This window comes from Marmota flaviventris, chromosome 11 (genome assembly GCF_047511675.1).
Source record: "Marmota flaviventris isolate mMarFla1 chromosome 11, mMarFla1.hap1, whole genome shotgun sequence".
In the NCBI taxonomy this organism is placed as follows: Eukaryota; Metazoa; Chordata; class Mammalia; order Rodentia; family Sciuridae; genus Marmota; species Marmota flaviventris.
Window position 1 is genome coordinate 8280077 of NC_092508.1, and position 13883 is coordinate 8293959.

Consider the following 13883-nt stretch of genomic DNA (forward strand, 5'->3'; position numbering starts at 1 on the left):
AAGACTCTGGCCAGCTCACTCACTGCTCCTCCTCTGGAGGAAGTGACCCCATGATTATCACGCCAAACCTCAGATCAGATCCACCAAGAACAGTTACCAATTGTCCAGACACTGTGGAGAACACGACACCGTCCTTGTGCTTAAGGACATGCAATGATGATGTCACCTGCCACGCAGAATACAACAGGGTGGTTTACAGCACTTAAAAGCAGCCTGACCTTGGCCGAGATACAGAAGCTCTCAGCTCACCCTCCACCATCCTCACCTGCAAGACGAGCTCCCAGGTCCCAAACATCGGTCCAGAGGATCCAGAGAGACAATGGAGGGGAGATCCTGTGCTCCCTGGCTGAACCAGGGAGCATGCCCACCTCTTTAGGGGCCAGATGCCAGGCCTGCCAGCTTGACCCTGCCTGCTGTGCCACCAGTGCCACACAGGACTGCCCTGGAGAGTTTCCCAGCCCATGGCACCCCACCATCACGCAGAGATCAGTCAGAAGTAAAAGATTTTTATTTTCTACAGACACTTCTGAAAAGAGATCTAATAGAGAAAATATACAAAGCATTTAAGAGTTTCATCTCCAGAGCACCTGAGTCTGACTGAGGCGCCGAAGCCTCTCCAAGGCTCAGGACTGGGGACGGTAGCATATAGAACGTCAGTAAAAACATGCAAAAGTGAGAAGGATAAGGAAACACACTGCATGCCCTCCAGCAGAGGGGTGGATTCAGAACAGGGGGCAGGGTGCACAAGTACCAGGTGGCTCTCCCTCCCCCTCATCTCTACAAGGCTGGGCTTGGAGAAAGCAAGAGCTCCCCCAACTCCCGGAGCCAGCAGCTCACGGACAAGGGACCCCCTGCGCTATGCCCCGCTATTCCGGCCTGGCCGTGGGACCCGGCATGTGCTCCCAGGTGCCAGGCTGGGGGCCCTGGCTCCTCACTTCTTTGGTTCCACTCAGAGAACAGTTGTGCTTGACAGACTCGTCCCACCCCCACGCTCCAGGCTCCTGCTGGTGGGCAAAGGCACTGACAGGAGTCCTGAGGAGTCCCCAGGACAGCCACCTTCCCTTGTGCTCTGGTGGGGTCCGTCCCTGGGCACATCCCCACTCCTCAGCCTACACCCCAGGGCTGGGAATCAGCAGAGGAAGTTGTACCCTGGGAAAAGGTCTTTGAGGACTTTCCCAACTGGGCCGGTGTTTCAGAACCTCAATTCCCACCCTGCCCGGCCCCTCCCTCAGGTCCTTCCCCTTGGCCCAGCCACTGGGGACCCAACTTCAAGACGGTGGGTCACAGAAACCATCTTGGGTGTCCCTTCCTCCCCCACCCCTGGGAGGTCAGCAGAGGCGGGGGCCTCGAGAGGTCACGGCCCTGGTACCAGTGTCCGGCAGGGCTGGAAAGGAAGGGTGGACATGTCACATCTATGGAAAGGTGTCCAAAGAACAAGCTAAGCAAGGGAGAGAGAGAGAAGGGCCAGAGAGTGGCCGGAAGGAGAAAGAAGAGGGCAGGGGCAGGCCTGGAGGAGGAGGGGCCTCACACCACCCCGCAGATGAGGGTCTCCACCACGAAGGTGTTCTCGAAGTGGCGGATGGCGTTGCAGTTCTTGGCCCCGCGCTTGTTGATCCCTGGGAGGAAACAGAAATCCCAGTGAGGTCTGTGTCCCTAACCAGAAAGGACCTCAGGACCCAAGGTGGCGGGGGCAGGGAAGGCCTAGGAAGTGACACCCAGATTCACACCAAGCTGCACAGTGGTTTGAACCCAGAGGCTGGAGCAGCCTGCCCACACCTGCCACTTCCTCTCTGTGGGACCTTGGGAGTGTCACTTCACCTGTCCATGCCTCTGCTTCCTCATCATTAAGATGACACTGGTGACGTGTACAGCAGCGCCTGACATGTTAAGTGCTCAGTGAACCTTAGCTGCTGTCCTGCTGCTGTTTGAGCTCTCGGACAGCTGGGGTTTGGGGCCAGGGCCAGGGGCCAGCCACTCACTCCTCCGGGTAGCTCGGCGCCGCAGCCGGTATGTGTCCTTCCCATTGCACAGGTGGTAGATGAAGGAGCCCAGGGCCTCCTTGTCACTGACGTGCTCGGTCACCACCATCTCCTCCTGCATGATGTACGTCTGCGGGAGGTAGGTCCCTCTCTGCAAAGGGAGAGGTCACAGCACAGGGTCAGGACCAGGGGCTCCCTCCCATGATTTCTGCTTGTCCACCTCCATTGTGGCTCACATGTGCCCCCTGCTCCCACACCCGAGGTGCCCAGCTCTCACCCAGAGGCCCCTTGCTGGCCTTTCTGATGCCCCCAGGCCAGTGTCTGTGCCTATACTGTCAAGACCTATGGCATGTGTGTGGTCTGGTCTCCCACCCCAGGGGAAGTGCTCCTGGGGTCACTGCTGACACGGAGCATAAACTTGAATGCGAAGGTCTTGGGGTTCTCAATGAGTGGAAAGAGAGGAAAAGGATAGAAGTGACTCTGGGGATATGGACCAAGGGGTGATGGACGCATGACCAATCTGGGATGCAAGAGCAATGTCCCTAGGTCCCCAGGTCTGGTCTCCACAGGGGAGGAGGGCAAGGAGGGACATGACGCTGCTCACCTTCACATTCATGAGGAGCTCCCAGAAGTTGCGAGGGGGTAGCACGATGGTGGTGTTGAGCTCGATGACGTAGCACTTGTCCAGGGAGATGTCGTGGTAGGCGGTGAGACCCTGCGCAGGAGGAGGTGCCAGTCTGACTTTGCAGGAGCTGAGGGTTTGACCCGAATCCCTCGGAAGTGGTGCCTCCCAGATTCCCAGACTCCTGGGTCTTGCCAGCCTGTGCCACTTGCTAGCTGGGCGCCTGCTGGCCCAGCACCTTGGTTACTGCAGAGACTGACCGTGGGCTTGCAGAGCTGAGCAAGGTTTGAGACATATGATTATCTCCCAACTGTGCATTTCCTTAAACCTGTGCGGTCACACCATCCTTGGGGACAGTCTGGACCTCAGGGAGAGATGCTCTGTCCCAGGTCCCCTGTGGGACTCTGCTGCAGGCCACCAGGACACAGCAGGGTGGGTGCTGAAACCCCTGCAAGGCTTTGGGAAGCAAGCACCTGGGAAAGAGGGCTGGGCCTGTACTTCACTGGCTCCCAAACAGTCACAGACGGGAAGGTTACTTCAAGGGGGAGGAGACTGGCTGGGAAGGGCATCAGGGGCTCCTACAGTGCTGGCAATGTGCCACAGCTTGATGCGGGTCAAATGCACACCTCGCACACCTCTGCAGAAACATACTCAGTGTACCTGGCAATGGGATGCCCTCCCCCTTGACCAAATGTGGGCAGACACAAAGACCCTGCCGTGGCAAGCAGCATCCATGAAAAATCCCCCACTGCTAATCCACACTCAGTGATAATGGCATTACCTATATAACGAAAGCAAAGTCTTTAAAAGTCTGGTGTTCAAATGTAGACTTCCACTACAGTTTACAAACACCCCAAGGATTCTCTCTTTGGCTCCCGCTCCTTGCTCCAGGTCCCCAGGATGCCCTCCCACCACCCCAGTCCCGGTTCCTGGCAAGTTGCTGGCTGACCACAAGCTGGCCTTACCCGCTGGAAGTCGTGGATGATGTCTGCAGGGTCCCCACCACCAAACTGGGGCACGGGAACATTGATGCGCTCGTAGTTCTCTTCGAGGTAGATTTTCACATCCTCCTCCAGCTCCATCCGAGTCCGGACCTGGGAGGACAGCGAGTCCTCGTAGAGCACGCCACAGTGGAAGAAGTTATCTCGGGCCAGCTGAGCAGGGCGGGGGAGAGACAGACCGTCACACAGCGCTCTGGACGCGGCCACGGCCGCTTACCTGTGCACCTCATGTCCCAAAGGCCTGGGGAAGCAGGATGGGTGGGGCCTGCGAGGTCATTTCACAGACAGGGAAACAGAAAGTGGAGTCAGGTTGGAGCCTGGAGAAGGCACTTCATAGCTTCACAAAAGGAGGAGAGACTGAGCAGGGTCGCGAGGTCCTAGGAGGAAGACAGCTCCAAGCTCCCCATCTGCAAAGTGTGGTAATCCCTAAGGTCCCCTCTGATCTCAAAGGCCATGATTCTGTGAAATGGACCAGCTGAAAGAGCACCCACCAGCCCCACACCCTTCACAGAGGAGACACCAGAGAAAAGCTGGGGTGGGGCAGGAGGGTCTGCAGGGGAGACAGGAGAGCTGGACAGGCTCGGGAGCCACCTTGGTGACATTAGGAGGGCGGTGAGGAGCTTCGAGGCAGCACAGGGAGATTCTCCACCATGCCCAACTCAGACAAGTCCCAGCACCGGTCCTGGTCCCCGAGGAGCCTTAAACACCATGCCGGCTGCCCCCCCCAGGTGGGCTGGACCAATGGCCCCATGAACAAGGGAAGTGAGGCAGTGTGACTGGGGTCAGTGGAGCGATGGGTGACCAGCGCCCCTGACTTCTCCAGGGCTTGGGGATCTCCAAGGGACTGCCCGACCCATAACTGTCAGAATCCCTTGCCAATCAGTGCTCTAAGGAGGCTGAATCACCAGCAGCCCAGGGAGGAGAGGTGACAGGGCTGGGCCCCACGGTGGCTGCCAGGCCCGGGCTGGATGCCTCACATGCTATCCCAGGGGCTGCTCTGAGACGTTGGCAGTGCCCAGAGTGGGGTGAGGAACCCCAGAAGGGCCTGCGTGGGGACAGGTGGAGCCCGAGCAGGTCCTGGGGTAGGGCCACAACAAGAAGGGGACCAGAGAGGCCCTGCAAGGAGAGGGGCACCTGCCTCAAGTGGGCAGCAGGACAGGTGGACTGTGGGAAGGCCGGACATCCGGGCCACCAGCAGGCATGGGAAGCCGCACCTTCAAGCACAGGCCTGGAAGGTGTGCAGACCGTGGGAGTTGAGGCCTCCAGGGGAAAACCAGGGAACACAAACCCTTCAGTAACGCTCACCGTGGAAAGCTGGGTGACAACAAAGTTACACACTTAGGGGTGGGAGGGGACAAATGACTGGCAAGCCCCAGGCTTGGGTCACCTTGAGACTCCCCATTAGGTGCAGCTGTGTCTACCCTGTTGATCTATTTTTAATTTAACTTATCTTCAGTGCTGAGATGTGGTGACCCTCCCTCCCTCCCTCCCCAGACCGGGGCTCAGATCCCCAGGGGGTGAAACCACACTAGGGGGTGAGGCTGTAGGCAAAGCGAGCTCCTCTGAGTCGCCCTCCTGTTCCTTCAAGGAGGCCACAGTGAATCTGTGCCCACCTCCGCCTCTCCTGACCCATAACCCCCATGTGCACACAGGGCCTGGAAGGAATCACCCTTCCAGCACCACCTTGGAGAGGCCCCGTAAGGAGCCTCAGGGGCTGTGCCATCGGAGATCACAGTTCCAATTGTTGCTCAAGTTTCTGGTAACAATGCCTCAGGGTGACGCGGAGAAGGGACCCCAGTGCTCCACCTGGATCAGAGCTTGGTTCCCCAGGGAAAGAGGACGAGTTGGGGGCTGGCCTGGGCCTGCCTGGGCACTGGCTCCCACCTGACCATCCGTCCACGCCTGCTGCGACCCTCCCTCCACTCCTGCCCCCAGGCCACCCTTCTCCCAGGACAAGCCCCGCCTGCTGCCCCTCACCTGAGCAAGGAAGAAGTATCTGTAGATGTAGACAGAGGCGAAGACGAGGCCCATGAGCAGCACGACTGTGCCCATGGACAGGTAGCACACGCCCAACGAGCCCCCCTTCTTGGAGCGGTGGTAGGGGGGCCGCTCCTCCTGTGGACAACAGTGGGGGTCAGCCAGGCGCTTCAGAGGATACCCGCTTTCCCCGAGTAGCATGGCCCCTCTGGCTGAGCCGAGAGTGCCTTGGAGGAAGGCACAGGACTGCACATGTCAAGTGAAGGAGAGGGCCTGGCCAGGGTGTCGCAGCGGAGGGAGATGGAGACACACCTGAAGCCACCTGAAATGATCAGCTGGGGGACAGACAGACTTATTTTGAGCCACCTGTGCTCTTAGCCCTCTCATTACACCAGCCTGCAATCCACTACGCCCAGCCCTCCTCTAGGGCTCAGCAGGGGAAGGCTGTGAGTAGTGCAGTCTACAGGGTGAAGTTTGGAAGCATCTAGAAGCAAGGGGAACTCCCACCAGGAGGGACACATGGCTGTCAGGAAGGCCAGCCCAGGAGGCTCCTGGAAATAACTCGCTCTGTGAGCCAGACCTGGGCTCAGGGTCAGAGCTGCAGGGCTGCCAAGACACCAGCGGGACCCAATTCCAGGCCTCAGGAGTCTGGGGTGGGGTGAGTGTGAAACTCCCCACTGCGTTGTATGGGGCACTGGACGGAGAGTGACCAGGGTCCTTGGTCATCTTTCTGTTTGTCTCCCATTGCCCTGGTCCCTGTGCCCTCACCCAGGTGGGCCCTCAGTCACCCTGGGAAATGCTGCGAAACCCTGGGCCTGATTCCAGCTCCACCACTCAACCTTTCCTTCTGTGTCCAGGTATGGCTGAGGGTGAGGTCAGAGGCCAGTCCCTACAGATACCCTCAAACCTCAAGCAGCTGAGGCAGAATGGTGGACCGGGAGGGCTCAAGTCCAGGAGAATAAGGGGTTATTCTGGCTGCTTGCCTAGACCACCTGCACAATGAGCAGGTGAGACCCACCTCTCAGGTCCTTTCTTGCCAGACTCTGGGAATGTGCACGTGTCCTTTCTCCTGTTACTCTGGGGGAGGGTTTGGGAGGTGGGGACGTGGTTTGTGTCTAAGTTACTCAAGATGGGTCCTCATCTCAGCACCTCACAGAGGTTCTGGACTAGTGGGGTACAGGTGGGTTGAGGGGCTTGGGCTTCAGGGAGCTGGGGTGAGCCCCACTGAGGGTCTCATCCTTCCCGGCATAGTACTCTCCCTGCCCCAGGCCCCAGGAAAAGAACAGAAATCGCCTGGAAGACTCCCCATACCAGACTATCCATCAGCAGGCCAGTTGGCCCCCAGTTTCCATGCTATGGGATGGGATCCCAGCCCATTCTGCACCCCACACCTAGTTCTGCACTGCAGAGAGCTAGCCTGGGACAGCTGTGAGGTGGACTTTCCAACAGGCTCTCCTGGTCAACACCAGTAGCCTAGGTCCACCAGCATCTCACAGGAACAAGCCACGAGGTCCTGCAAACAAGCAGCCAGGGGAAGTGGCAGCCATTCTGCTTTTCCAGTGGTCACCACTGGTCAAGGAAAGGTGGCTGACCCAGGGCCAGGCCAGGCCACCGGCACCTGCTGTGAATCCTGCATTCCAAGGCCCTGGTTGTTTTAGGGGTTCCTGTGGCATAAGGGGGCCCAGACTTGGGTGGGCCCAGGGGCCCTGTCACAGGGCAGAGCAGCCCTACACTCCTCGGGTCATCAGGTAAAGTGTGGACAGGCTTCCGGACAGGGGTTTTATTGGGATTAAGAGACAAAGAACCTGAGAGCCCTCGGTGGAGCAGAGCACCAGATAAAAATAGCAGATCTCTGCCGAGTGTGTCCTTTTTCAGGGCTTCACTGCAGACAGCAGCAGAGGCTGCACAGCGCCTGGGCTTTTGTTCTTTCTTTCTGGAAAACTAGAGAAGTTAGCTTGGGAAAACTGAAAAAAAAGAAAAAAAGAAAAGGGGAGACCCTCAATGGGCTTCAAGCAAGAGCCTGGGGACTGCTCCACCCGGGACATGGGGAGGCCTGCAGGCCTCACCGCATCTGGCATCTCCATGTAGGAGGCCAACTTGAGTGGCCCCTGCTGAACAGGTCCCGGCTGGCAAGGTCCAGCCAGGACCCTCACTGGTTATGGGGATCCCCTACCTTACCTGGATGCTGCGGGTGAACCCCTCTAAGTTACCCCTCTCCTAGCCAGGGGCAGTAAGGGAAATCAAAACACCCCACACCCCAGACACATTTCTCTGGCCTGTTTCCAGCTGGTGACTCAGACCCTTCTGTAACTTCCCTGGCTACTTCCCCAGCGGCCTCAGGACTCAATTTCGAGTCGATAGCTCATAGTACTATTTGGGCTTCTGGCCCTGTCTTTGAGTCTATGCCTCCCATGCCTATAATAAATTTTGTTTGTTTTTCCTGTTACTCTGTCTACTGGCCGTTCATCTCATAGGCTAAAAACGATCAAACGCTTCAGAGGGAAAAAGAGAAAACTTGAAATTCCCTTACATGAATAAATGGCTCTTCTGGTCTCTGCAAGGGACACCTTCAAGCACCCACCTGGGTCTCAGCCACCCCTTGACCCACCTGACACCCTCCCGCCCTCGGAGCCAAACCCTCAGAAGCATCAGGACTGAGCACTGTTGTTGGAAGTGAAGTTGGGACCACAGAGCTCAGGACATCCCTGCTGGGGGACAAAAGGCTCAGCACTGCCCCTGCCCGCAGGATGCCAAACTACACAATCAAGGTCAAGGCTCAAATTCCAAAGCCCTGGAACCCTCCCAGTCTCCCTAGGCCCTCACTGGAGGCCATGACCTTTGGGTTATCAGACCCTGTCTGAGGATGGTGTGGCAGCAGTGGTCTGGCCAGCGTCCAGCCTTCCTGGGAACCCCTCAGCTCCTCCACCTGTCATGCCAGTGGCCCAGAGAAATGCTGCTCCCCACACGGAGCAGTAACTGACAGCGAGGCACCGGGGGCTTCCATTTAGAAAGCAGGAGAACATCGCTACTGTTTCCAAGGCAACACGCTCTCCCAGCATGTGAGCCAGACATCCAGGGACTTGTGAGGAGCTCGGGCCACAGCCTGAGGCTTCATGGATCACAACCGTGCTGTTCAGGCAAGCCAGAGGCGAAAAGAACAGGGAACTACCAAATGAAGCAGCAACGTAGACCCCGTGGCTGGTGGGGAGAGCTCTGCAGCTGTTCCTCCTCCACAGTGTCCAAATTAGCCCTAAGCAGATTAAACTATTCGCAGCCTACTTGGGGAGGCTGGAAAGGACAGCCTGTCTGCACGGGGTCAGTGGCTGGGTCCGGCTCTACTCGCACTCTCTTCCCCCACCCTTCCCATCCTTAGCATCTTTCCCTTCCCAGGCTGCAGGCTCCAGGCCAGGGGCAAGGGTGCCAATGGCAGATGAGACAGCTAGCCGTGGTGGCAGGAGAGGTGAATGTCCACTGTCCCCCTGAGCACACAGAGCCCTGGGAACACGCCACGTGCTGACAGGGTTCAAGGATTCGCAGAGAGTGGAATCCCACTCCTGTCCTACTCTCCAGTCTGAGGACCCTGTGGGAAGTGCCTGGCGGCAGGGCTTGGCTGGGTGCAGGAACGCTCTCTCCCACTCCAGCCCTGACAGTGAAGGCGGCAGAGAACAAGAGCTGAGGAAGGGTGCAAGCTAAGCAAAGCTCCAGGCTGGAAGGGCTGGGGGTGGGGGTGGACGGCTGCAGAGCTGGGCTGCAGCGATGTTATCACAAACACCTTTGTCACTAGGAGAAACCCTCGGTGGCAGTGTGAGGACAGTCTTGAACCATGCAAAGACTGGCAAAGGAAAACAGAAAAGAGGAAACCGGGGAGGGCAGCAGAAACACCAGGGCAGTGGTGCCGGCCCAAATGCCAAAGCCCCCTGGGCAGGCTAGGAAGGGACATTGTCCCTGAAGTCCTCATTCTGCCATGGAAAAGGATGTGGGGCTGGGCAGCCCTTTCTTGAAGGTCCTTTTGGCCCAGCCCTCCCAGCCAGCGGGCATGGGGGCCTAGGGTAGGATTCCAAGCTGGCCAGACCTGCCCTCCTCGCTGGCAGGGGACCCTCCCCCACTGCTCTGCTTGCCAAGGGCCAGAGGCCCTGATGCTCACAGAAAGTGAAATCTGATCTGCAGGTATGCGGGCTGGGGGATGGGGCAACACAGGGGCCATTAATCAAAGGCAAATGTCAAGAAGAAAATTAACAGGCTGAGATGACTGTGTTTAACACGTCCCCCCAGCAGCCCCCAGCCTGGACCTGTGCACGTCCACACCCGCACGAGGAGTGTGGGGAGAGGGAAGCCGCTGAGGGGGCAGGCCCACTAGCAGGCGGCAGTGGCGGGTGTGGGGTGGGACTGGGGTGGGGTACTCTCCTCTGTCCAGCCACGGGTGAAGCTGGCTCCCCACCAGCGGCCCACGGCACAGGTTCCTCATTATCTCAGTCCAAACACCACGTGGAGAGGCTAGCAGCGGAGGCCCAGCTGGCCCCACCCGGCCCCTTCCCCAACCCACCGAGGGACTTCCTTCCCCCATCAGGTCTGGGGACAGATCCTCCGGTTTCACTGTTTGTTCAGAGACAGGGGCAGTCTCTCCTGAGAGAGTGCTGCGTCCTTCTCCCTTTAGGACACAGGTTGCCTACCACCCAAAAGCCCTGGGCTGCTCATCTGCTGAGAGTGGCCCTCTCAGGGACTGCCAGGGCCGTTGAAACCTTGGTTTTGAGAACAGTGCAGACACCAGGGAGGGCTGGGGGAGGGGGTGGTCACAACCAGGAAGAGACCTTCTAATATTAGCTGTCAAATCCAAATGTCCTGTCTTGAAAAAGCAGCTCTGGGGTTCTGAGACCCCCCCAAAAGGCTGATATTCTGTCTTAAGCGACAGCTGCTAAATGGGCCTCCTGCCCGCTCTCATTGCTGGGGTGGGGGAGGCGGGGCTCTGCCAGGCATGGGGCAAGGGGGGAATGTGCCCTGTAGCTAGGTGGGGCAAGAAGAGGCCTGCAGCAGTGAATCCTTCCAAGGCTCCAGGTCCAGCAGTGAAGGCCAGAGTCAACATGCAACAACCAAAGCCCCTTGTATCGGCTCAGGGCCTCAGCAAGCAGGCAAGTTCACTAATGCCCAGTTTCTGTCCTAAAGGTGCTGGGTTTTGATTCCTTCTTCTGACTGCCCTGGCCTCCCAAGCTCCCTATTGCCAATTAGAGGGAGGGGAGGCCACTCAGCAGGCTGCAGGCCATCACTAACAGCAAGCAGGAGGTTGTTGATATTTCCATTTCATGCTGGGAGAGGGCAAGAGGCTGTCAGCTTCAGAGCCCAATAAAAGCCAGAAGCTGGATGTCCATTACTGCTCAGGCCATGCTGGCAAGGGAGGTCAAAACAGCCCACCACCAAATAGGCTTCTTTTGCAAATCGCTGAGATGACTCTTCAGCGGGAGTGCAGAAATGGGACTAGCTCTTAAAAACTGTCCTTTTGTGGGGGGAGATTTGCATCTCTAGAGAAAGTAAGGTAAATACATAGTGGATGCATCTTGAAGTGCCCCCTGCCCCCCCTTGCAAAGAGCTTTTCACAGGACTAAGTTATCTAGGCGTCTTACCCCAGACCCAGAGATGACCACAGGTGGCTTTTGGAGGGCTGTTAGCTGGGAGGCCTCACCCATGTCTGACCACCTTTGTTTGTAGTGACCTTTCTTCACCTCACTCTTCCATAGCCTGTGACACCCCAAGCTCTCTTCCTAGACACTGCATAAACTTCAGCTCAAGGGCCTCTCCTTTGAGACTCATTCTTTGTGTATGGCTCCCTGCTTAAATGCCAACAATTTTATGCTTTTTCCTGATAATCTGCGCATTGTCAGTTTATTTTATAGACTAAAATTATTATTCTGACACTGAGGGTTGATCCCAGGGATGCTCAACCACTGAGCGATATCCCCAGCCTTTTTTAATATTTTACTTAGAGACAGGGTCTTGCTGAGTTGCTTAGTGCCTCAATAAGTTGTTAAGGCTGGCTTTGAACTCAAATCCTGCCTCAGCCTCCCCAGCCGCTGGGATTACAGGCGTTTGTGGCCATGGCTCCCAGGTAGACTAAAATTACTTTGCCTTCAGAAGTTAATGGGAAAATTGAAACTTGAAACTTCACCACACTGGACTCTACCATCCCGCCCAACACCGGCTTCCATGGGAGAATGTATCACTCCTACAGAATTTGGTGGATTTTGCCATGGAATTGGAGTTATAAGGATGGAGCTGGTGTTATATCCTTCCACTGCTTGGCTCGGTCCTCCCTCCTGAATTCCCAAATCCAGTGGCTCTTAGCAGCAGAGTCCTGGTTCCTGGGCTTGGCTGGGGGTCTGCCCCTGGGAGAAGCAGCTGGGAACAGATAAGCTGCCCCTCCCCCTGCTGAGAGGAGGGGGAGAGGCTGGCTCCCTGTGGTAAAAAGGAGGCTTGCAGAGCCCTTGGCAAACTTAAACCCGCAGACAGCAGACAACAGTCTTCAAATGGAGTGGAAAACCCACTCTCCATCTAAGCTTCGGATGAAGATGGCACTGCTCCCGTTGGGGTGCCCAACCTTGCCAGGGTGGTCGCTGATTTCTTGTCGCTCTGGACCTCTAGCTGTTGCAGCGACCACCACACAAAAGTAGGGTGCCAGCCAGGCCCCTGGCATTCCTCACTGAGGGTCTCTGCTCAGGCTAACCCCACCTCTGAGGCTTCTCTCCAAGATCATCCTTTGCAGGCCCCCAAATACCAAGGGTGAGACTGAAAGAGAGCCACAGAGAACTTGGAGAGGAGAAGGGAGTAGACTGGGACCTTCGTCCTTAGATGGTGGAGCCGGGGCTTAGTGCGCCCCAAGATCGCTGATGTTGATACCTTTGCAGGGTCATAATGAGGCCTGACTGGGCCAGCTTCCCCTTCTTCCCCTCCCTTCCCGCCACGCGTCCTGCCCTCTGGGCCCTTCCCCGGACACACTCCACGCAGCTCAGACCGTTTTCCACGGCGGAAATGCCTTCTTCCCCCTAGGCCAGCGGGAAGGCGGGACGCACCGAGGCCCGCCCCCACAAAGCCGGCCGGAGAGCCGGGATGCCGAGGGCACTGGGGCAGTGGGGGAGCCCTCCCGCCGTGGCAGGGTTGGGGGCAGCCCAGCAGGAGGGCGGAGAGGGGACAGCAAGACCCCGCCGACCCCAGGGGTGGGTGGAAGAGGACGCTGCGCTCGGACCCGGTATCCTCGGAGGCGCGGCGGGGTCGGCTCTGGTTTATTTCCATTTCATCACTTTCTGGTCCGCCAGTTCCAGTGCGGACCAGCAGCACAGTCTCCATCCCCAGCAGGACCTCATTTTGAAACGAAATCAATGGCCTCTCCTCCGGCGTTGGCACCAGACTCCCCCCTCGACCAATTTCCCAACCAATCGGGTCCCACCGCCCGACTTGGGGAAAACTAGGTCCAGCCCTCCTCCCATCCCCCACCTGGGGACTTGATTCGCGGCCCCTCCCCCTTGATTGGAAACAGACGCAAAGCCCCCACCAACATTCCCCGAACTTTCAAGGACCAGACCCCTTCCCCTATTTTGGAGAAAGGCACCAAGGGTCCCCTCCACTTTTGGAAGAGACCTTGAGCGCTTCCTCACTTAAGGTCCACCGCTTCTGCTTTCTGCTGTCACTTTAGTGCAAGACCCAAGCCCCTTGCCCAATTTGGGATGGAGACCCCATTCCTGCTGGGCTCGCAGCTCCCGAGTCCCGACGCGCCTCGGGCAGTCTCGGGGGCCAGCAGGACGCGTCCGGATCCCACGCCCTCGCCCGAGCCCCCGGCCCCTCTCACCCTAGCCGGCGTCAGCAGGATCTCAGCGGCCGGAGCCGGCGCCGGCGCCGGGGCCGGGGCCGACGCCGACGCCGACGCCGATGCCGAAGCCTTATCCGCCTTGTCGCCCTTGATGCCGGCCACGGCGGGCTGGAAGCTGATCTTCACCATGGCTGCGCCGGCCCGCGCGTCCGCCCTGCAGCCTCCGCCTGTGCAGCCTCAATCTGTGCAACCGCCGCTCGGTGCGCTGCAGGCACCGGAAGTTTGGATCCCGTTCGCGTCGGTGTCTATAACCCCACCCCCAGCCCTGCCCGCCCCCGCCCCCGCCCCCCGCCCGAGGGCCGCGTCGCGCGTCGCGCCTGCGCCCCCCGCCAGCCCCGGGCAGCCGGGGACCTGTGGAAATCTGGGACTCTCTGCGCACCACGCTCCCTCGCGCTCTCGCACGCATTCATTAGGCGGTCACTCGCGGTCTCAGTCCCCTCGAAGCCTTGTCC

The 13883-nt window shown here is 58.3% G+C and overlaps 1 protein-coding gene across 1 annotated transcript; it reads right to left on the reverse strand.

Annotated features, from left to right (window-relative positions):
* Positions 1-486: 486 nt before the first annotated feature.
* Positions 487-13635, reverse strand: Itm2c (integral membrane protein 2C). The gene is made up of 6 exons (XM_027941716.2): positions 13411-13635; positions 5580-5717; positions 3567-3755; positions 2584-2694; positions 1980-2130; positions 487-1616 (listed from the first exon to the last, which is right to left on the reverse strand). The coding sequence occupies exons 1-6, from the start codon at positions 13558-13560 to the stop codon at positions 1525-1527; spliced, it is 831 nt and encodes a 276-aa protein (XP_027797517.1). The 5' UTR covers positions 13561-13635; the 3' UTR covers positions 487-1524.
* Positions 13636-13883: the final 248 nt, after the last annotated feature.

Coding starts and splice junctions, on each gene's coding strand:
- Itm2c (XM_027941716.2), bottom strand. CDS start 13,560: ATGGTGAAGATCAGCTTCCAGCCCGCCGTGGCCGGCATCAAGGGCGAC. Junction 2,695..3,566: donor TCATCCACGACTTCCAGCGG/GTAAGGCCAGCT, acceptor CCTCCTGCGCAG/GGTCTCACCGCCTACCACGA. Junction 2,131..2,583: donor AGCTCCTCATGAATGTGAAG/GTGAGCAGCGTC, acceptor CTCCCTTTGCAG/AGAGGGACCTACCTCCCGCA.